The 24,764-nt window shown below is 41.3% G+C and overlaps 1 protein-coding gene across 1 annotated transcript in view; it reads right to left on the bottom strand.

The window, feature by feature from the left end:
- Positions 1–14,295, bottom strand: part of TMEM26 (transmembrane protein 26) — a 44,261-nt gene extending 29,966 nt beyond the window's left edge. Inside the window, exon 1 of the mRNA XM_007448636.1 lies at positions 14,024–14,295. Coding sequence (XP_007448698.1) covers positions 14,024–14,214 — 191 coding nt within the window. The 5' untranslated portion in view covers positions 14,215–14,295. The remainder of the gene's footprint in view (positions 1–14,023) is intronic.
- Positions 14,296–24,764: the final 10,469 nt, after the last annotated feature.

The raw sequence follows: 24,764 nt of genomic DNA on the forward strand, positions 1-24,764 counted from the left end.
TACAACTGAAATTTTTTTTTTTTAAATTATAGAGAAAATAAGTCTCTATAATCTAGAGAAGTATTAAAATATGTATGATAGGTTTTATTTGGGACATGAAGAAGACATTTCAACCATATGTCGCATATGTTTTATTGGACCATGGGTCCCTGTTAAGAGCAAAGGGCTCTATTGCCCCTTCAGCTTGGTCCATCTGAGAAGAGATGCTCTGACATGGTTTTTGGAGCAAACATCCCTTCAAATTATGACTACCTGTTTTGGAAAGCCCTCCTCTTACATCTCTACCCATCGACATCCTTCCTGTATTTTGCAACATAGGAATTAATGGCAGCAATTAATCTTAACTTGTATTTCTCTTGTGACCCAACACATTCTCCACTGTTTTCTTGTTATGTGTATATATGACTTCGCTTTCCTAAGTTCCTTGAAGACAGGTCCTGAGTCATATATATCTTTATGTCCCTTCCCTCTTCCGTCTCCATTTTTTCCCCTCCTCAGTGGTCTCAGGTGTCTTTTTAAGTCTTTAATTAATTTTTATCAAGCAAATACTTAAATGCTTGAATGCCTGAATTTGTAAAGGGAGGATTGAGCAAATGAAGTGAATGGAGGCTGCTGGCATCTACAAGGACATTTTATTCCGATTTCAGCGGGTCTGGTAACAAGTATGCTCCTCTCATTGTGTCCCTTGAGGAACTGTGACACTGTGGTAGAATTTTCATGAACTTGAGAGACCCAAACTTGAATCTTGCCTCTTCTATTCATTCATCTTTGAAAAGTCGCTGCCTTTCCTGAGACTCAATGTCCTTGTCTATGGAAATGGGTATAATAATATCCACCTCATAGGGTGGTTGTGAGGATTAAATAAGACAGTGTTATGAGCTTGATACTGTACATGCTCAATACATGTGAGTTGCTGCCTTACCCATGCTCAGCTCTGCAGATACACTCATGACCACATATTCAGCACCTACACTTAAAGCGGACCCACAGGATACCTGGTTAGAAGATTGTTTCTTCAGATAACTTAAAATCAATCCCATTTTTAAACTATGGTTCTCAAAACCAAACCTATTTAAGACTCCCTGAATCAAGGGAAGTTGTTTGCAGTGCTGTGGACATCATTATGTCTAACTTCACGTTCACGGTTAAGGCAGTTACTGTCACACAGTCATGGTTGGCGTGGGCTGTTTGCTCATCATGACTTATAAAATGCTGTACCATCAGCACCCTGCTTACCTCTTGGTCTCTGTTGCTTGCATTCTTCCTCACTGTGCTCCTATAATGGTGTTTTCTTTCAGTTCTGGAAAAAAGCTAAGTAATTTCCTAACTCAGGCCTTCACACATGTATTTCTCCCCCTTGAAATACCTCTCTGCCTCACTTTTCACCTGATTATCTCCTTCTCAAAATTCATGTCAGCTCTATAGGACTCCACAGAAAAGCTTTCCTTGTCCTTCCAGCCTAAATTAGATCTCCTTGTTACACTTGTCCTATATATAACACTCTTCACTTTCACCCCATAGAGTTTCAAATTTTATAACTATATATATGTATATGTATATATGTGTATGTGTACCTGTGGTCACTAATTGTCTCCCAGCAATTCTGAGTAATATTGGAGTGGCCAAAAAGTTCGTTCGGTTTCAAGTAAAAATAAAGGACATTTTTCATTTTCATGAAGACCTTTATTGAACAACGTATTCACTAAATGAACGAACTTTTTGGCCAACCCAGTACAAGCACAGAACTGTGTCTTGTCTGCTCAACGTTATGCCCTCAGCTCCTTCCACAGTGCTTGGCACATGGTGGGCTCCCCCAGATAGTTAGTGATTTCATAAGGTCCTAGTTGATTTATAATTCCAACTTTCTTGACACTCTGTTGCTGGTTTGACTAGAAATCTCTTTTTGAAATATCATCATAAATTGTTTCTTATCAGAAGTTTTTCTGAAGGAAACTAATCTGTTCTTGTATAAATTTGGTATTTTTTGCGACTATGAAGGATTTTAATATTTCAAGATGACATTTAGCTGTTACTTATTATTTTGAAGGTTTGTCATATTCTTGATAGTTCATTGTCAGTGATTCATTTTTGGAACCAAGGAGAATGTGAATTCTAAAAATTAAAAACTAAGCCTGATCCCACCTTTTTCTGGGTAATTAACCAAATTGCATGACCTTTCTTAGGGGCTACAAATCATTTTACTCCAGTTTTCATGTCTTAATTGTATCAAAAGTAAGTAGATACCAACCACAAGTAGATACCAAGTAGTAGATACCAACCACTAATACCAGAGAGGGGTCTAGCCATCTCAGAAATAAATCAGGTTTCTGGTTGCTTGTTTATAAAATTATGTTACACTATTGATAGACTGACAAAAACTGATAAATACATGATTAAATGAATATGACATGTCCAGGTGGGATATTTTTACAAAATTGATAATACCTGATTACTGACGAGCTACCTACCCTTGGAAACTCAGGTTTATTACAGTTCCAACTATCACTACCCTATCACAATATAGAAGATGCCCAGCATTAAAACTGTAATGCCAAATTGCTTTCCCTTTGCTCAGCTAGTTTTTCTAAATTCCAGTCTTCCTGAAGATAATTTTTCTCCACAGAAATTTTTTTTTTTATTTGTTTGTTTGTTTTTTATTTCACAGCCCTTAGCCAACACACCAATTCTCTCTAAATACACAGCAGGAGCACCTAACATTAAAGGACGTTTTTCTCTATTTGTTTACATACTTATTTGTTCACTAATATGTTTGTAGGTCTTCTTACATGCTAGACACTGCTCTGAGCTCTTAAAGAGCTATACTCATTGCTTAATTTTCAGTTCAGTTCATCCAAATATAAAATATCATCTGTCGTACAAAGTTGTCATTTCAACATGACAGTGTTTTTCACAAAATGATTATGTCATGACATTTAGCAATTTAGCCCTGCAATGGATATCTACTTCGACTCACCATTAGCCTAGAATTAGGATTCCATTTTCCTCTTCCCCAAAATGATATTTATTATTGTTTTCTTATTGAAAAAGTAACATTTATTCACTTTAGAAACATACAACAATAGAAGTAGGCAAATAGAAGAAAAATTAACCATAATATCACCCGCTACCCGGTGTAGCTTTTCTCTCTGCAAACAATGAGGATTCTAATCTTGTAATTACACGCATAAATCTGAAGATAGATAATATTTAAATGGAGCAAAAATAATGTTCCAAAATTACTTTGATGCGAACTGCGATTTTATTTATATTTCACTGCTCAGTATTTCCTACTCTACAAAGGCAGCGTGGAGTTGTCAGGATATACTAGACCCAGGTTTCAAAATCTCATGTTAAACAGCCTCGAGGGTCTTCAAAATTTCTGGAGCACTTTATATTAATAGGCTTATTTTCATGGAAATCAAGAAACTAGGTCAAGATATCCTTTCATGAGCCCCTAAACCGTGTCTAACAACTTAAGGGCTGTCTGGCCTCCTTACTTGTAGACTGGTTTCTTGAAGTGGGCCTTAACAGCCACGGTTTCCATCTGGGCTGCTCAGGAGGGCTTTCTGTTAGCACAGGGGGTAAGGGTGTCCAATACGACAGCCTCCAGATAGCACCTACCTCTCTGCCACCCCTCAAAATGCACCCTGTGCTCCTCTAGAACACACGACCCCCAAATGCCTGGGAAATCACTAATCTGTCACCTCCCTCCTAGAGCCCTTTGCCCGCAACCAAATGGCCATAGGCTGGTGAGAACTCCCCACCAATGGAAAATTGAATATGGAGTGTGTATGTTTCAATAGGTACCAAGATCAGATGATGGGTTTGTTTTGTCCAGGATCTTATGGGGCAGCAGACTAATAATGAGAACAGAAGAGACGGGGAGGAACTTCAGGTGGGTTAGGAATACCTATTACAGTGGAATCGTTCTGTAGATTTCCAAAGCCCTTGAAGAATGCCCACATCTAGGTTTTGTAAAAAGGAGAATACTTCTGAAGCTGAATACTAGGCCTTTAATTATAACTTTCTTTGTTCATTGTCGCTGATTGTTTTTTCAATAAGGTGACATTCTCAAAGTATAATATCAACCACTAGCAAAATTAGTATTACATACTTCACTTCACTTAAGAATTTCCAAGCGGGTATCTAAAGCAAGAACAAACTCCATTGAAACTGCTCACGTTCAAACCTCAACAAAATGCTTCAGGATGACTAAATGAGCTCTAGGGACAAAATATGCATCGATTTTTAGGATCTGCATCACTGTTTTTCTCATAGAATTTCTGAGGCAAAGGAAATCGTGACATCTTCGTAAATGAACTGGTTCCAACTGAAACCCTGTGTATTACCATCATGATATTCCCTCAACCTGAAAAGCCCTTCTCTCTTCTCTCCGCTCTTGTAAAACCACCAGCCACTTCCAAGGCTAGGACATAAAGCACATACCTGAGAAATTTTCCGTGTCCAGCAAGTCTACCATACAGACCGTATCTTTATTCTGAAGCCTTTCTGCACTCTTGGACTTAATTTGTGGAAAATTATTTGGTTCTCAGAGTATTGTTTTGTCTTGTCCTCATATAACTGCGCATGTTTTATATTCCTTCAAGAACACCATCATAGCACCTACTATAATAAATGATTGTTTAATGAACAAGCGAACTTAAGCACTAATGACTACAGGAATTTTAATGGTCTCTCAGAGGATTAAATGCATTATGGATGTTATTTATATAACACTTCAATTTATTTCACTCTATAAAAGACAATGGTATTTATTTCTGTTCTGTGGAAGAGATTGGTTCTTCACTTCAGGACCAAAAATGAAGGCACTCTAGAATTTTTCCCCTCTTCTGTTTTCTTTTGCATCTGCTTTGATTTTACAGGGATGTCTGCTTGTGCAAGTGTCTCTGAGTCGTGGCCATGTGGAGTCTGAAATTTTCTGCATTCTAAGCAAAACCATCCTAGTACTCATTAGCAAGTCACATGAGATTTACCTACCCAATTCTGAAACAGAGTAAATACTTTGACCCTTTCTCTACTGTAGGGAATCCTTGACCCCCAAAATGTATGTAGTTGTACTGTCCACAGGCAAAACCCAGTTTGGTTACTGGATGCAGAGCGCAACAAACAGGCTGACGGAGTGTAATCCGAGCATGGGAATACTTCTCTGAGTTTGGCTTCCTCATTTGCAAGTAGGAGCTAGAATAGTGGCACGAGGGCTACTGTGAGGAGTGAAGGAGGTAATCCATTCAGTGCAAAAGCCTGGCTCATTAAAAGTGAGGGCTCACCATATGCTAGGAATTGTTTTTGTGATTTATTATTACTAGTCGTGACCTTAGATAAGTGACCTAGCCTTGCTGTGCAGCAGCGTCCTCATCATAAAATAGTAATAAAGGATGAAAACGAATTCATCGGGTCGTCGTGAGGATTACACGAGATAATGGATGTAAAGCAGGCTAGGAGCATCGTCAGTACTCAATAATCAATAACTGTTACCACCTGCATTATCACCATCACCATCACTTTCATCGTCATCCTCATGTCCATTATTAACAGACTGTCAGAAAATGGCACAGCCAATTTATTAAGAGGCTATTCCTAATAATAAAATAGGTGTGTGGAACAGGGGGCTCAATCAGGGAAATAAGAAAGCAAAGGACTCTTGTAGGACCCAACCAAGGCTGTCAGAGGCATCCATCATAGAGAGGACTTCTTTTTTTTCTAAGAATTACTAATTTTTATTCTAATAAGCATACAACATTAAGTCAGTCATACACCAGCTACCTCTTGGAGGTCAGACAACGCAAAGATAAAATATAACCCCTCTCCCTGAACAACTATGGGTGGTAAGTTTATATTCAGAAAAAATAAACAAAATCAGCCCCACCTTGGCATTTTATATTAAAATTGTGGATTGTTAACGATCCTTAACGTGACTTTCAAAGAAAGTTCACTTTTTCATACCTGCATATTAAAAAATACTATTTTATTTTTTAAAAACCACGGGTTTTCTTTAACAAAATGATTTATGCACTCCAGGTCTAACACGCCTGATATTGGTACTTTAGAGGAACTTCCAGTGTAGGGAGGGAAATGCACATGGGGAAAATAAACCTCTATGTACAGGTGAATTTTCCATTGTTGTAAAAGTGAAGCTATTCAGATTCGTCCTGATGCTGTATGCATAATAATGTCACTGCTATGAGAAGGAGAAATGCTTGAAATTTAGAAGTAGGGATATACACATATACACTGACCCATGGGAGCTGCCCACACTAGTTTGTACTTTGTTTTTCTCCCAGTCAAGTACACGAAGTTACAAAATATTACAGCCTTAACTTTCCGTTTTAAATGTCTCACTTGAACATACTGGTGGAGAAAAACATGGGCATCATTCAGTGGTTCAATTTCCTGGGGGTCCCATTCTAAATGCAGCCATAATTATTGATTTGATCCCAAGTTCATTGTGAAATAAAGGAAGAAAATATGACTTCTTCTAGGGAGCAAAGCACAGTACTAACTCAAGATAGGTTAAGACTCTTCCTCCTAAACCATGACTCGGATCACTAAAAACAAAGTCATTTGCTGGTAACATTCAGTGTATGCCTACAAAAAGGATGCAAATGTAAGTCACCCTTTTGCCTTGAGCTCAAGGCTCAGGATAGAAAACGCATACACACAAACACATGTGAAGATAATGAATATTATAAAGCGCTGGATGTACACTGCAGGCAGTGCTGATTAAGTCCAATGCACAGTGGAAAGTATTATTGGAATAACTAAAAAGTTAAGGAGAGATATCAGGAAATCTGGACAGCAAATGTGAACCAGAAGAGAAACAGTTTATCTCCTGGGAGAATTTCCGGTGCCCACCCTGGCCATATGGAAATCATAGGGTCTCCTTCTAAATGCCTTCATTTCGTCCTCTCTGATACCCAACAAGATCAGAAGAGTGCTTTTATTTCCCAACGTCCTCTGTGGCGTTTTTGTAAGCAGTTTTGGTAGAGGAAGACACATATTATCAAATACTACAGCATTATAATCCTACAGAGCTCTTGTACACTGCTCAAAACTTGTTCAGGATCAGACTTCATATGACACCTGTCAAGTCTAGGTTTTTCATTTCCGCTGTTGAACCGTCTAAATACAATTGATGAATCAAATCAGATTTCACTGAGTTTTTTACACAATTGGTTTGAATTTGCAATCAATTTAGGATGGAATCTCTTTTGATGTTTAATTTATCTTTCCTGTTTTTAGTTGGGGGCCAGCCAGCCATTTTCAAACACGTGATGTTTCAAATGACACATCTGTATGTGTAACAGATGCACACTACTGTGTATAGAATAGATAAACCACAAGGACCTACTGTATGGCACAGGGAACTCTATTCAATATCTTGTAATAACCTATAATGGAAAAGAATCCGAAGAAGACTATATATATCCACATATATGTGTGTGTATGTATGTGTGTATGTGTGTATAACTGGATCACTTTGCTGTATGCCTAAAACATTATAAATCAACTATACGTCCATTTTTTTAAATGAGATATGGTCAAATATAAAATTCAGAAGGAATTTCTCACTTGGAGGCAGGGGACATGGGGAGAAGAGACAATGAAGACTAGAAGAGAAAGTCAGTATTTCTCTGTCTTCTGGGAGGGTGTCGGAAGTGTCCCAAAGCACGCAAAGCTTTTCTTCCTCTCACTTCTTTCATCGTCTCCCTGGCTCTTCCCCTGCCTGGCTCCTTCTCTCTCTACCGGACTCAGCTCACATGTCGCCTCCCCAGCTAGACAACTCTCTTTCCACCCAGTGGAACCTTCCCCCGGGCCTCCATCCCTCTATAACCCATCCCACTTAGGCCTTCATAGTTCTGATCACTCATCTGTTTACCTGCTTATTGTTACTTATCAGCACACCTGGTTTGTTTCTTCCAGTTTCACTGAGGCGCAGTTGACATACAGCACTGTGTGAGTTTAAGGTTGTACAGCATTAACGATTTGACTTACGTACATCATGAAAGGGTTATCACAGTAAGTTTAGTGAACATCCATCTCATACGGATACAAATAAAAGAAATGGGAAGAAATAGATTTTCCTTGTGATGAGAAGCTTAGGATTTACTCTCAGTAACGTCCGTATGTAACATACAGCAGTGTTAATTATATTAATCATGTTGTACATTACATCCCTCGTACTTATTTATCTTATAACTGGAAGTTTGTACCTTTTGACTGCCTTTATCCAGTTCCCCGTCAGCACACTTGTTTATTATTTACTTTATTTTCTGAGTCCCTTGACTAAGATACGAGTTCTTTCAGGGCAGGATTTTACCTGCTTTATTCACCTCCCTATTCTTGGCACTAAAAAAAAAACATCTAGCACACTTGAGATGTTCCAGGTATTTTTGCTGAATGAAGAATGATAAGGCTCTGTGTTTCCTCCAGAGAAATCTCTTATCGTTTCCCCACACTCACCTCCCTCAGGATGTCCTTTACTTACCCATCCTTGGCACTCTTCTCTCTCATATCTGCTTTTCCTGCTGCGGCTCAAATGCTGTAAAGCCCCCTCTCCCTCACTACTCACCATCCCCTGGCCACATTCCCACCCTGCCCCATCACTCCTCCCCACATCCTTTTCTCCTCTAAATTGTTAGAGTCTTAACATCCCTGCTTTCCCCGTCACCAGCTCATTGATCTTAAAATGGTTTAACAGCTCTGTGCCTCAGCTTCCTCACCTAAAAGTGGGAGAAAACAGAAACAGAAAATAACTACAGCTGCTGTCAGGATCAAGTGGGAAGTTCTCTAAAACACTTGAAAGAGCCCGAACATCACAAAATGCTAAATATTCACAATTATTCTTATTCCCACACATTTGAACACTTCATTGAAATGCTACATTTTATTTTAAAATCTCAAATGTGTCTGTTTTCTGTTTCTTCACAGTGTCTAGCATGTGTCATGCTTACCTAGTAGGCAGGTCAACAAGTAGTTGTCTGATTCGACTTAATAAAAGAGAAGGGAGGGGACTTCCCTGGTGGCACAGTGGTTAAGAACCCGCCTGCCAATGCAGGGGACACAGGTTCTAGCCCTGTTCTGGGAGGATCCCACGTGCCGCGGAGCAGCTAAGCCCGCGAGCCACAACTACTGAAGCCTGCGCACCTAGAGCCCGTGCTCTGCAACAAGGGAAGCCACCGCGATGAGAAGCCTGCACACCGCAACGAAGAGTAGCCCCCACTCGCCGCAACTAAAGAAAGCCTGCGGGTAGCAACACAGCCAAAAATAAATAAGTAAATTTATTTAAAAAAAAAAAGAGAGAAGAGAAAGAGACAATGCAGAAAGGTGACCATATAAGTGAACTGTTTTATTAACTCCATGATATTTACCTTGTATTCTTGAAATTTTGATGAAGAAAGCTCAGTGCTTACAATTCTACACTTTTATCAATAAATTCAAATTAGATTTCTACTTATTCTCAGATACCACCTGCTTTTAAGTGAACAGGCTTCAAATCTGTCACAATCTTGATCGTTTTTCTGTTTCCTGAGGAATATTTTATCAGTATTAGCTAGAAAGCAACTGGGAATCTTATCTTCTGTTTGACTGTACCTAAATGGTAATTCACAGATCCTTTGGATTGTTGCCCAGACAATAGAAAACAAAATCAAGAAAAAATAAAGCAGTGATACTAATTTTCATCTTAATGAAATGTAAGTGAAGAGCAGATGAAATTAATAAATACTAGGGGAAAAGGGCCAAATTCCACCAGCGCACATTTGTTGGACTTAACAAGGAATGTGTCGTTGGCTTACCCTCTTTATTCTATAGGATTCCGACAAATTAAGCTCCTCCAACTGGCAAGTTCTTAGCGTTGATGTAATGTTGCCTGTCCCTGGACAGCTGAGCTCAGCAGCTCTAGTTCCATTTTTTCTATCCAAAGAAGAGCTAAACATGCTTTGGACAAGTGTAATATGTTTGCCGCGTTTCAAGAAATTTTTTTCACATTTTCCTCTCTAGCTCTTGTTTATTGCACCATGATTTCTATAGATTTGATTTACTTGGGGCCAGGTGCAAATTTTAATAAAAAGAACAGTGTTCAAACTCGCCTAGAGCAGTCGAAAGGGGTTTCATGGATCTGGTATTCCGGAAGAGAAATTTTCACTTCATGTGTAAACAGAGTTTAGTCCACCATTCAGGCCTTGATTGATTGATTGATTTTCAGTGTGAGAGGGTTGTCCGTCTTCCTCTGACTCTTCTTTCTCTTCTCATTCTCTTCTCCTTGCTCCCCACCTCCTCCTCTCCCCCTCCTTCTTCTTGAATAGTAAATAGACAATGTATTCAACTGATACAAAGGGTAGTTCTTTGACAAGTTTGTTTGTTTAAAAATTGAGGGCATAATATACATAAGTCTGTAACTTTATTCTTCTGACAACATATCACGGACATCCCTCAAAGTCAATAGATAAAATCTAGCTCATTATTTTTAATACCAGCAAAATATTCTATAGTATGTGTATATTACAATTTTTCAACCAATCTATTGGTGAATAATCAGGTTGCTTTTAGCTTTATTTTCCACTAACAAGATGAAAATTAGTATTTCTGTATGTGTGTCTTTGCATATGGGTACTTTTGGTTCTATAGGGTAGAGTCAAAAATGTAAGACCGATGGATCGAAAGATACATATATAGGGACTTCCTTGGTGGGACAGTGGTTAAGAATCTGCCTGCCAATGCAGGGGACACTGGTTTGATCCCTGGTCCAGGAAGATCCCGCATGCCGTGGAGCAACTAAACCCGTGCGCCACAACTACTGAGCCTGTGCTCTAGAGCCCATGCTCCACAACTACTGAAGCCCATGCACTCTAGGGCCTGCATGCTGCAACTACTGAGTCCATGTGCTGCAACTACTGAAGCCCATGCACCTAGAGCCCGTGCTCTGCAACAAGAGAAGCCACCGCAATGAGAAAGCCGCGCACCGCAATGAAGGGTAGCCCCCGCTCACCGCAACTAGAGAAAGCCCATGTGCAGCAACGAAGACCCAACCCAGCCAAAAGAAAAAGATACATATATCTTTATATTATGTAGATCTACCGAAAGATCTCTGTAGTAACATTTTCCTACTTAGAGGAACATTCTCCTACTGCCATCATTTTTACTTTATCTTTTCTTTTATTCCATCAGCCTTGATTTTCTAATGACAACTTTTTTTGACGTTCAAAAACAAAAAAAAAAATTATGCTTTGCCTTACTCAGAAAACTTCAATCCAGAAATGAAGTATGTCCCAAATCAAACCCTTTTTAAGTGTCACCATGTTATATCCGGGATAATTTTCTATATTTTTTTAGCATTCCACTTTCTGATTTTTTTCTCAAACTTATGAAAGAACAAACAGCATGTGCCCTTTGTCCATCACGAAAATGACGATATTTGTAGACTCGGTTTTATTTGGTAACATCAGTAGAACAAAGAATTACTTATCACGTTTCTGTTTAGATCATTTTACAAAGACTCATTTGTTCCTGAAATTTTATAATAGCCAAGTCTATCAAGGATTTTTTTTTTTTTTTTTTTTTTTTTTTTTTTAACTCTCAAATATAGTCTTGATATTGAGCCAGCAAAAATTTTTTTCAGTTAGTGCTATAATGTACAATATACATCATGGGCCTGTTCTGAAATAAAGATGAGAATTATTTTCTTTTTGGCTCTGAACCAATGGTTTATTGGCCAGTCTCTCAAGTAAAGTTTTTTGACTTTTACAGACAGAAAATATGTCCACTGGACACAGAATATTTTTGAATAAGAAGAAAAATAAGAAAAACTCTAGGATCTAGAAAAGACCATTTCTTTTGTATTCATTGACCGTCAACATATATTATTTCATTTAATTCATAACAACCTATAAGATAAGTATTTGAGTTATATTGAGTCTCAATATAACTCTAAAAGGTTAAGTAACTTATTCAGTGCCTCACAGCAAGTAAGTAGGAAAGCCCAGATTTTTACTCCATTATCTGTCTGATTTTGAATCCATGCTCTATATACAAACATGTCCCCAGTTTCCTGTTTAATTTGCCGTATTGACCATCACCAGTTTTTGGCCCATCCTTTTGTCCTCTCTCTGTTTTAAGTTACATGTCAATCTGAGTCAGTCAGCGGTCAGTGGTGATACGGACATGGAGGTTCCATTGCCTACAGTATTTCTACACAACTGGCATGGAAGGAGGATATTTCAGGGCCAGTTGAGCTGGTCCCTCTTCTGAGGTTGACATTTCTCCCGGAAGCTCTGATGATGGCTGGTGGCAGGACTACTTTCCATGGAACATATTTAAGCCTCAGATTTCATCTTCATATTACTGAAGGTATTTTTTACCCTAACGTGTTAAAGCTACTCAGTAAAAGTTAAATCGATCTCATGTGATCCGCTTGCTGGGTGAACGCTTTTCTCCCTTTTGTTTCTTTAACCCTAAGGCTTATTTGGGGAACTAATACTATTTTTCTTCGAGATTTCCGAAAGGCATACTGGAAAGTTCCTCAGATCTCTCTTGCTTGATGGGGGGAGGGGCAGTGACATTCCTCCAATCCTTGTATTAAATTAAGATTCTACTTGAATAATTCCTTCATTGATAATTCTAGAAATGTTAAAACAGTGGAAATTTTAAGCAAGACACATGATTTTAAGAGACAACGCATTCTCTCCCTTGGATTGTCGTGAAATACACAGCCTTTTGCAGTTTAATATGTAAAACTGTCCAGAGGGGTTTTTTCTTTTATTTTTTCTTAATATGCCATCATGTATACAATTCTTGAATTGGCTAACAGTACTTTCCTCTATCTCATAGCAGTCGGTATTCTTCTTAAATATGGCATACATGAAAACACGGACTCATTGTTTTAAAAAATAATACAGAAAGAGGCCTAACTCAGATAAGTTTGGGCTGAAAATTTCCTGCCAGTGGAGCCATAGAGGTAGAGGCTCTTTGTGAATGGCAGGGAATCTTTTTCTCAATTCTTTGATTGCCATCCAAGTCTTTGGGGAGGAAATAAAACATCACTAAAGAGTCTGCGGTTTGGCACGTTGAGGTGAAGGCTGAACCACTGCCTGCTAGTACCTTCACCAGCATCGTAACCCATCTTTTTTTTTTTTTTTTTTAACGTTGTAAATGCTATATAAACTTTATATGAGCAAACAAGCTCAGAAATGCACATTCATCTCAAAAGTACCGTCTTAGTACAAGTTAGTGCAAATTAAGATGAATCTAAGCGGGTTAAGTGAAACCAATGTCAAAATCACACATTTATATCTAAGGTAACTTCCTAAGGTGATATAGAACAAATCTAAGTGAAACTAAGCAGACTGTTTGAAACAAGCAAGAAATGACACATTTGACAAGATGGGCTGACCATTAACCAAGGCTCGGAAGCAACCAAGCCCGGAAGACACCTGAAGCTAGTGCCATGCTGGGGCTGGTTTGCGGCGAAGCGGCTGAAACCACAGACGTGCTGCGAGTGGCTTCTCTCCCCGGGAAGTGCTGCCCCCAGCGCTGCCCGATGTGCACAAGCCCTTACACAAGTCGCTGATGCCCGGCGAAGGGCATTCCCATAACTGCATGCACTCAGGCTAAGCCGTGCACACCCACACCCCAAATTCAGAACGCAGAGCACATGACACCCCCGTGGCCCCACTACTCTCCCACTTTGGAGCACTTTCTGCAGAGCATGCAAGCGCTTCCCTTCTTTTTTCCCATCTTTCAAGTTGCGAGACCCGGGGTTGGGTGGCGCGTGGCTGCAACTGGAGCCTTCCCCTCTCCCGGGTTGCCCTGGGACCCTGGGGCACTCCGTTGTGTCCAAGCGACGCCCAAGCATCCCGCGCTCCTCCGACGCTCCCAGCGAGGACAAAGGGGGTCCGCATCCCAGTAAAGAATCGTCGGGGAGACGGGCTCTTGGGCCGCCTGAGAGTGCCGCAGGGGACAGCGCCCGGGGACTCGGCGTGCCCTCCCTTACCCAGGGTGCGCTCACCACTTGTAGCCTCTGCCGCGCTTGAATTTGAGGGTCAGCGCCGTCTCCAGAAAAAGCAAGAGGTTGAGCAGCGCCAGCAGCCAGTACCACGGCTCCTCCTTCACCTCGGTCACTCGCCAGACTCCAACCAGCGAGTGCAGCACGAAGAGCAGCCGGGTGGCCAGGGCGTTGAGCAGGACCAGTCCCTCCATGGCGCCCGGCGCGCTCTGCCCGCGCCCCGCGCCCGCGTCCCGCAGACCCCGCCGCCGGGAGCACCCGAGCCAGCCCGAGGGCGGGACGCGACAGCTCCGAGACCTGCCGCTGCCGTCGTCCTCCCTCACCCTCCCGCGAACGGGAGCGAGCGGGGCGCCCCTCCCCCAAACTTCCTGCGAACTCTTGAAAGAGAGGCGATTCTGCACCCAGCTTTTCGGGCTTTCCGGGGAGTCTGGGGCTGCGCTGCTCGGCCTCCCAGGCGTTATTCTCCCGCGCTTGCCCATCCCCCTCCCAATCCCGGGGAGTGGGGAGGCCTCTCTCCGTCCCTGCCCTCGACCCCCGCCGCCCGGCTTCCGTGGGGTCCTCGAGAACCTCGCCGCTCCGAGGAATTGGAAAGAGGGAGGCGGACTGAAGGTCGTGGGGCTGCATAGCCAGAAAGGGGGAGGGGAACGTCGGGGGCTGGGGGGCTCCCTTACTTTTCCACTGACGTACTTTAATTCACTCACACTTCTTGCAGGAACAGGCTCTCATGGTGACTCTCAGATGGGACGCGGGAGAGCCAGAGAGTCTGCTGCGCTGGCAGGTTTAGAAATACGGTTCCAGCCCAGTTTGAAGAATTCAAAACTTCCCCGGACTAGAGGAAATGAGGCACCCTGGGCTTTCCCAGAGCTCCCTGCCCCTCCCTTAGCGGACGGGTAGCCCGGGTCGCTTCCACTGTTTGGACCAGGTGTTATTAAAGCAAAGAGATATAGTCTTTAGTATGTCTCGCCCCCCCCCCCCCCCCCCCCCCCCTTTTGTATTTCTCCCCCCCCCCCCCCCACACACACACGCTATTTTTTCTGAAAGGAAGTAGGGTGGCAAAACAAGAGGGCAGAGGGGACAGTGAGGGGGAGACAAGATAAAGCTAGGTTTAGGTTAGACGGAGAAATTCATGGAGTAGGGAACTGTACCCTTGACGTCAGTGACTCCGACTTGCCAGCACCCAAGGCAAAGAGGAAACAAGTCAGCGTTTCCCAAAGCACCTTCATGATTTTTGTTTCCTTGTTTGGTCTCCTACCACCTGTACCACTATTTACTTAACATTTTTCCTTAAACGAACTCAAATTTTTACTGAAATAATTTTTAAAGAAATCTTTTTATCACTTGTAAATGGAAAATCAGTGTAGTAGGCTATAAATGGAAGGTAATTACCAAAAATAAATGGAATAAAATGAAGCTAAGTTATTGAGATCTTGCTAGATATTAATTATTACCTTCCTAGCCTCTGTGCCTCAACTTGCCTCTTTCTGGGAAAATAAAGAAATGCTAGTCCTGGGACTTTCCTGGTGGTCCAGTGGTTAAGACTCTGTGTGCGCTTCCACTGCAGGGGGCTCTGTTCCATCCCTGATGAGGGAACTGAGATCCCTCATGCCTTGTGATGCGGCCAAAAAAAAAAAAGCTAGTCCTCTTACTACCAAGCAGGAATGCTCTCTTGATCACATTAGTAAAATTGAAAGTAAAACTCAAAGAGAATGTCTTTCTTGCTTAGGTTTATTCAGTCTAAAATCATCCCATACCTGTCTTAAATTAGGTTGAAATCTCTGAATTATACAATTACTGTCTTCATTAGGTGAAAAAAAAAATCCAGTTACTTAAAAGAAACTCAGTTATTTCTGGTGCTGTGATTAAGGAGATTTTTTTTTTTCCTGTGTGTCTGCATTCTTCCATATGTTACAGGAAACCTAGCAGTGATATCCTGGGGCTGTTTATTATAGTGCCCTTCAGTGCAGGCTGATGGCACAGTGACCAGTGACTGTACAGCAGTGATTCTGTACAGCGGGAAGCAGCATGGTGTGGACATTGGAGCCCCAGCACTGGCTCAACTGGCTGTCCTGGACTCCTGGCTCAGCCACTTAGTTGTGTGTAAGCTTTGTACCTCAGTTTCCTCATCTGTAAACGGGGTACTAAGCCTCTCAACTCGTAGGGCCATTGTGAGTATAAAATGAGTTAATTCATATAAAGCTCCTGGCGTGTCCTAAGAGCTTGGTAAACCTTGGCAATTACTGCCTGGACCAGGAAACTTAGTCCAGGGGAGCTGCTCTTTGATGATCTGAGACAAGTAATAATAAAAGTGCAGAGAGAAACTTGACTTTCCTAAGACCTGTCAAAATCCTCCATCCCGACACCACCAGGAACACATCTATTGCTGAACAAGTTTTATTACGTTTTTAGGGAGGGAGTACACACTCCATGGAGAACTGTGGGGTGTCTCACTAAGAAGCTGTCAGAAAGGTTAGAAAAGACTTACTAGAAAGGATTGGGCTTGTGTTAGGTGATTTTAAAGAGGGCTGAGGAAGGTGGGGCTTTACTCTAGATTGGATGCTCTCAGCAAGTAGGGTTAATGATTCTGCATTTGAGTGTCTTGAAGCTAATTTAGATAGGTGGGGAATGTGTGGTCATTTTTGTGGTTTGGACAATGTTCATGTTTCGTCTGTGTTCAGACATGATTGTAGAGTGGTCCTATTTTTTGTCTTCATCCATCATGCTCACAGAGTGGCCTTGCTTGATGTGGATGTGCTGTGAAATTTTTGTGCTCACCAGGAGGAGACGGAGACCTGGCTGACAGTGCCAGACCAGTTGCCTGCTTTAGGGGGTTACTTTTCTCTTTCTCAGGTCTCCAGAGAAGGGCTCTCCAGGGGAGAGAGGTTAACAAAAAAGAAAGGGGGGTCAATCTGACATCTTCCCCACATCTTTGTTTTTCTCTGTTTTGAAGGTTTAGATTCAGTATAGGTTCTGTTGTCTCTGGATCTGAAAAACAAAACTGTCATTAACGAGCACCTTAAGGTTAGTTCTTTTTAATTTTCTCCTAAGCCCGTTTTAGAAAACTGGAAGCTTTGAAAAATATTTTGAAACCTTCAAGCCAATAGGCCAATAATCTTTAAAAAAGAAAAAAGCACTGAGCAATTAAAAAACTCTCCTACACCTACAGTGCTAGAGATGTCCCTGCCGGATACTATCCAAAGAGTGTGCATGCAATTACGGTCCCACCCATGGCCTCCCAATAGTGATGCAATCCAAAGTCATGTCTGCATCCAGAGCCACCAAAGTTGCAGGTTGGTCTCAAAAGCCACAACCTCCTAATAATGTTCATTTCTCCCATAGCCCCATTTTGATCCTATTCAGACATCACTCTGACACACACACGCACACACACAGAAGCAGGCAGTGGTGTCAGTGTAAGGAGGGCTCCCCTGAGCCTCTGAGAGCTAGTGCTTAGTGCGTCTCACTCAGGCCTTGGTAGAGCTGCCTAGACTTCTCTCCTCTACCCCATCCCCCAGCCCTGGCTGCTGCAAGAGCCACATCCACCCCCAAGAGTGTTCTGATTCTCTTTATACCCTTACTAGGAGTCTCACCCAGCCCACCCCCCTCTTTCTTTCAAGAACACTTCTCAGATTGTAATTCGAGATCATTGAGGGCTCTAGGTAAGGAGTAGCGATGGTCTCCGATATAGACGCTCTGAATATAGTTATTGAATAAATACCTTGAGCACAGCTGCTCTTCACACTTGCTGGTATGACTTTGGCTTCTTAGGAGCTCTCATGGAAAGAGCTGTGCTCACCTCTATTCTCTTAGGCTGTTTTCTTCTGCTCTACTTTCTCCATTGACCCTATCCTATCTGTACTCTGTCTTCCTGAAATTCCTCAAAATGCCTGGTCTGTCCCGCCATGCTTTCAAAGCACTGTTTTAATTGCATCCTTTCTGGCTTTAAAAATCTCTTCTATTATTTCAAAGGTGAAGTCTTAGCTGCTAGATCACAAATTTGAACCAGAAAACTCACAGATTTACTTACTGTTGTGAAACATAAGGATTAAATAGGAACTCTAATTGCAACTATTTCACATTATATATAATAGTAGAGGAAAAACAGATCTTTGCTAAGTTACTAATAACTGTAATAATTACTCTTATTTTAAAAAAAGGAAAAGTCAGAGGTAATTATCAACCTTCAGACACTTCAACAGCTAGCAAGGAAGAGAAATCTGAAGTGTAGGCAAAGGGTCTGGAGTGAGGCTGCTTTCAAGTTGCCTTCTTCAAGCCTTGTCTCCACCTCTTAAGTGATTGGCAAGTTGCTTAACCTCTTTGAGCCTTGGTTTCTCATCTGTAAGATAAGAATAATGATAATACCTTCATGTATTATGAGGATTCAATTGACTGATATTTCTAAAGTGCTTAGAAAAATGCCCAAATTATAGCAAGCACTCAGTAAATATTTGTTGAATAAATAAATGAAGATACGAGTGAGAGCTGAATAAGCAACACCCCAAAACAGAAATATGTTATTCCCCAGCTGGCATCACAGCCGAGTCCTCTTCTAAGGCCAGCTGCTTGTAAATGATGGGGTAAATAATAAAGTAGTAAATGTTACTGGTATGCGCTCAGTGCTTCATTCTATCACATGGAGGGAGATCACAGATCAGTGGAAACACTGCGTGATTGGCTGTGATGATAAGTAAGTCTAAAAATGCTGGTGGTTTTACTACCCTGAAGGTGTAAGATTCATTTCCCAGGATAGCTAAATAGTTAAGATTTTGGCTTGGGAGTCATGCAGCTTGGGTTTGAGTCACAGTTCCTGTTATGGGCTGAATTATGTTCTCCCAGTATCCATATGTTAAAGTCCCAACTCCTACTACTGTAACTCAGAATGTAAGTGGATTTCAAGATAAGGTCTTTAAAGAGGTGATTAAATTAAAATGTAGCCATTAAGGTGGGTCCTAATCCAATTTGAATGGTGTCCTTATACAAAGAGGAAATTTGGGTGCACAGAGACAACAGGAGTGCACATGCACAGAGGAAAGGCCATGTGAGGATTCAGCGAGAAGGCGGCCGTCTGCAAGCCAAGGAGAGAGGCCTCAGACAGAAGCAGACTGCTCTCTGTGATCTAGGACTGTGAGAAAGTAAATATCTGTTCTTTTTTTTTTTTAATATTTATTTATTTATTTATTTTTAAAATTTATTTGGCTGTGCCAGGTCTTAGTTGGGGCATGTGAGATCTTCGTTTCCACGTGCGGGATCTTCATTGAGGCACGCGGGATATTTTAGTTGCGGCATGTGGGATCTAGTTCCCTGACCGGGGATTAAACCCGGGCCCCCTGCGTTGGGAGCATCGAGTCTTAACCACTGGACCACTACGGAAGTCCCAAATATCTGTTCTTTAAGCCAGTCTGTGGTATTTTATTATGGCAGCCCTAGCAAAGTAAATGCTTCAAGAATACGACCTGTGTAAACTTTGGTGTTTCTTTATCTCGCTGAGCCTCAGTTTTCTCATTTGCAAAATGAGGATATAAATCTATGGGTTAGGTAGCACCTAACCCATAGATTTTGATGATGAAATAAGATTATCATTTAGCACAGATTCTGCCTCATAGTAAGAGCTAAATATGTTAGCTATTATTATTATTGCTATCATTATAATACCAATGATTATTACTGTTACTAGTGTCTCCAGAGGGACAGTTATCAGGCCCCCTTCCTATCATATTGAAATACACACCCAAAATATTGTATCTCTATGTAAATCACAAGCCTGTTTTACAGATGAAGAAACAACTTTCTTTTAAAGATTTCTGGGGTCCGGTAAGAAGGCTTGAATCTTTCAGAAAATAAAGTATGACTATCAAACACCAAGTAATCCGTTTGAAAAAAGAAAGTTCATTCCAAATGTGAATTTAAATAATGATTAGTTGGCTACTTGATTGGTTGATTGGACATGTTGATCCATTTTGGATTTGTCCAAATAAGCCTAGGATCATAGCTGTAGTTGTGAAGCTACCATGTAGCATTTAATCATGAAAATTCTTAACCACAGGAGCACTAAAATGAATGTATACAGGAAAGCATCATAAGATGCTTCTTATAAATGCTTCTTTTAAGTGTGACTTAGAAGAGATCGTTTAGGGGGCTAGGGAGAGATTGATAGTGTGACAGTCATAATGCCTTGTCTCCAAACCCCAACTCAAGGTCTTCCTTTATAAAATGGAGCTGGGGATGCCAGGCTTGTATATGCCGTGATCCTTAAAAGAGTCACATGAGGTAACGAATATGAAATTGCTCCATAAAAGGACACTGAGGTTAAGGTTCACATTACAGTGAAAAGTCATGTTGGTATACATTCCCTTGATATGATGTGATGAGAATAGCACTGTATCTCTGTGGTCTTCCTCCCCAAAACCCATAACCCCAGTCTAACCATGAGAAAAACATCAGACAAACTCAAATTGAGGGACATTTTGCAGGATACCCTACCTCGAAACCATCAAGGTCATGAAAAACAAGCAAAGACTGAGAAACTCTCACAGCCCACAGGAAATTAATGAGACATGATGAATGAATGTGGTGTCCTCACTGAGATCCTGGAACAGAAAAAGGACAGTGGAAAACTAGTGAAGTCCAAATGAGGTCTAGAGTTTAGTTGGTAGTAATGTAAGTTATTAGCAAGAGGAAAACCGGATGAGGGGTATACAGGAACTGTCTGCACTATCTTTGCAAACTTTACGTAAATCTAAAATTATTATAAAATTTAAAAGTGTATTTTCAAAAAGGAAATTGATATACTAATATGAGAATTTATCTGATTATTTCATTTAATTTGAAAGCAGCTTATAAATTCAAAAGCTCACTTTAGAAATGTCAGGTAAGGGAATAATTATGTGATAGTTTGAAAATACTTTTAGAATAGCAGAATCATTTATTTTTCTGCTGTCGCCCAGGCCTAGAGTCTCTGCTTGATTATCATTGTCATCAAATAATCATCTCGTTACTGAAGAGTTCACTGAGCTTCCCAAGTCCGGCCTCCTCACTTTGCAAACTGAGGCCCAGAATGGGCAGGTGACTTATTTAAAGTGTATAATAGTGTTAAGAATGGAAAACAAAAGATATTTTTTATTGCACATAAACTACTAGAAAAATTATGAATATGTATGTGTATATGTATAAATATATATACACACATAATATATGTTATATACTGCATTATCTATAAAATCTTTCTTTTTAATAGAAATGAGATGTAAAAGCACAGGACGTCCTTATTGAGTCTGTTAGTCTGGTGGGTTTTTTTTTGGGGGGGGGGGGGTTGTTTGGGTTTTTTTTTTTTTTTTTTTTGTCTAGACTGTTATGGAAACACGTCCAGCTCAGTTAAGGAAGGAAGTTGATAACAAAAACAAATCAGTAAAACTGTGTCCCTTTTAGGTGACAGGCCTGCACTACATTGAGGATTTATAGGTGAGAAGGATCAGGTCTTTGACCTTGGGGACCTCCCAGCCTGGTCCAGGCAGCAAACACCTAAGCAGCTTTACAGTAGCACGTCAGAAGCACCAGGGTAGATGGGAGTCACCTGACCCAACTATAGGACCAGCTGGACGGAGCCCGTCTTGGAAGAGTGACCATCTGAGATGCCAGAGGAGTGAGGAGTTAGCTGAATGGAGAGACGGGGGAAGGGATTCCAGGCAGGAGAAGAGACTTCTTGTCCTCTGAGATTGCAAGGAAGGAAGGAAGCATGTGGATCTAGATAAGGCAAAATCTGAAAGGAGACGGGAAGTTGACAGATCAGGCTCGAGGGGCTGTCTTCACACTGAAGTAAGGCGTGAGGCCGTGTGCTGGCAGGGAGGGGAGGGCGCTGGGTGGGGATCTTTAGGAGTGTGGTAAAGCCTTGGGCCTGTATCTGAGGGAGAAGAGAGTGGACTCTAATCCAAGGCAAGTAAAGGGTTAATGAACATTCCAAGCTAGCATTAGCACCAACATATGCAGCTTCCTCTGGCAGCCTCCAACTGTCCAGCTATAGAGAGAGTACAGAGAAAGTAGGTTGTAGCCTTCATCTTGGGTTCAGTTTTCCCAGACAGGGTGAGCAGAGTGTGGGGATCTAAGAGAACCAAGGATGGCGAATATTTGCTGTTCGGACCTCAGCTGTAAAGGTCGTGGGCAGGGCAAAAAGGGAAAGAAGGAAGTCAGCAGACTGGAAGAAAATAAAAGCGACATGAAAGCCAAGGTTCCTGTAAGAATCAGAGAAAGTCACAGTCTCTTAAAACTAAATTTGTTAGAAAAGAAAACCAATCCATGTGTCAAGCTTCTGAGTAAAGAAAGGAGATGTCTGGAGGGTTAAGAGAGGCAGATGTTCAACCCAGATGACACTGACAGAGGATGACACTTAGATGCAGGCAAAAGCTCGATGGGGTGCCAGGAGAATGCACCTGGGGTGTTGGCATTGTTCAGGGGTACAGAATTGAAGAGCAGTAGGGGATAAAAAAGCACCAAGGAGAGGAGATGGAGTGGCGATACCTTCTGTTCAATGACCAAGGATTGCAGAAATGGGAGGAGCGGTCAGAACTGATGCTTCTAATATGGCCAGGAAAGAAGCAGCTCCTGGTGAAGGGCTTAGGTTCCAAGTGACCTAACTATGGAACTACAGGCAAGTACATGAATCTAGGCCTCCCCTTCCTCATTCTAAGAGTTCTGTGCTAACAGGCTGTTATGGCGCTGGAGAAGGTAATAATGCACCTGGACCACAGTAAGTGGTACCTAATAAAGGAGAGCCAACTTTGACAGTGGCTGAGAATCCTAGGTGGTCTGACCAGTCTACGCCAGACCTGCACACAGTGGACAGAGAGAGGTGGTGATGTCCAGGTGCCAGGCAGGCAGAGCAGCAGTGGGAGTCTGATATGACCAAGAGCTTAGGTTTGAAAACCCATAGCAAGCGTTTCATGTTGAGGCCTACTTTGAAATACAAAAAAATAGTGGAGGTTGGTATCCTAAATCATTATTGCAGATATGTGTTCTAAAAAAAATTCCCTTTTTGGCCCCGATTGCACCCCAAAAGTCTCATCTGCTGTTTGTAGGTCAAGAGGAGGCATATACATGGCAGAAAATAAGTAGAGGGAAAAGGCGTTTAACTGAGTGAGGGACAGGACCAAAGAGACCAGGAAAACCTGTACAGAGGCAACATTGTCAAGTGAACTCAGTCGAATTCCAAGGCTCTGGGCTCAGATTGTGTTCATGAGGAAGGGCCATTCATGAGATCCATGGGGTCTTTTACTCTCATTGTTCCTAATAAGTTGGTTATGTTTATAAAATAGAATCATAACTACATCTGGAACTTTTACACAGAAATTAAGGTTGACGTATGTGCCAGAATGATTTATATTCCCTGATAAGATGGTAAAGATTTACTTTATTTGCACTCTTACAGCTTGGATTATTATTCATACTTTATTTTGCAAATTGGTAGTAACCCAACTGCAGCCAAATCAAGAGTTCACATGCCAAGTTTTGGTCTGAAAAGTTTTTGCATCCAGTATATACTTGGCCACGAAAATAAGGAGCTTGAATAAGAGAAGAGAAAAGAAAGTGTTTTATGTACTCTGGAGGTCAAAAACAGATGTGAGTAAGGTTCTCACGGAGTGTGGCTAGCTAACATCTGGTAATCCCTAATGCATTTCACTGCCCATTTGTAAGTTTCCCCCAGTGTTTAACATCAACAGCTATTCAGGAACGTAGTGACTCGCACAAAAATAAAATTTATAGATATGAAAGACAAAGCCAGAAAATTACTCTGTTCTTGGCATTCATCCTTCCTGGGCAAGGAGTTCATATGTTCTTTCGGTCGATGCTATGTTTAATAACGCTATATGATTGGTTAGATTTTGATTGAGCTGAATGTGTTTTGTTTGTTTTGTATGACTCAGTGAAAAAAGAAACATAAAACCTTAGGCTAACTTTAATCAGAGAGCTCTGTCTTTTTCTGTGGAATCTGAAGAAGAATTGGGAAAATAGCCCCAGAAGGACTAGTTGTGCCTCTAGCTGAGGGCGAAGGCGAGTAAGGGTTGGTGAGGAAGGTGGATAATTTAGCCTATTTTCTTCTCTTGGCACAGTGTCTCTGATTTCTTGTTCCCTTTCAAAAAACTCTCTTCTACAAAGACAGCTCCCACGGCCTGCAGAATTTGTAAAGAAATTTGCAGAGGAGAGCAGACATGTCTGTATTTCTGAGCACAAAGGTCACAGAGGCTGTGGGACACAGCCGCAAAGTTGATGGCTGCTAAATGCAGCAATTACGGTTGGACATATGTTCCTCACTCTTCCATAGATCTATGTTGCATTATATAAATTAACAGTAATCTAGACATTCCTTTGGCAGGTCCATAAGGCCCACAGAATTGATTAATTAATAACTAATTCAGAGATGACAACAAGGTTTCCACTTGTGTGCCTACTCAGGTCCACTGGTAGTGGCTGCCAGGAATACAGGCATTAGAAGAATTCTAAAGCTCTTCCCAAGCTCAGTGGTAAAGTGCATCCCTGGTAGACTTTGGATACTGGCCAGGGCAGTGGGCAGGGAGGTTAGCAGCACATGAGCCACTTAGTAACCATCCTTCATTTAACCTAAGGTGTTTGTCGTGATAAGAGATAAGATCTGTTTCCTAAGGTTTGGGAATTTTTAATTCAAAATAAACCCACAGTTACAAATGCATATGCATGTCATGCAGTAATAGTAATACAGCCAGTGATGTGATGACACTTT

Source organism: Lipotes vexillifer, unplaced genomic scaffold, assembly GCF_000442215.2.
Source record: "Lipotes vexillifer unplaced genomic scaffold, Lipotes_vexillifer_v1.1 scaffold331, whole genome shotgun sequence".
Lineage (NCBI taxonomy): Eukaryota > Metazoa > Chordata > Mammalia > Artiodactyla > Lipotidae > Lipotes > Lipotes vexillifer.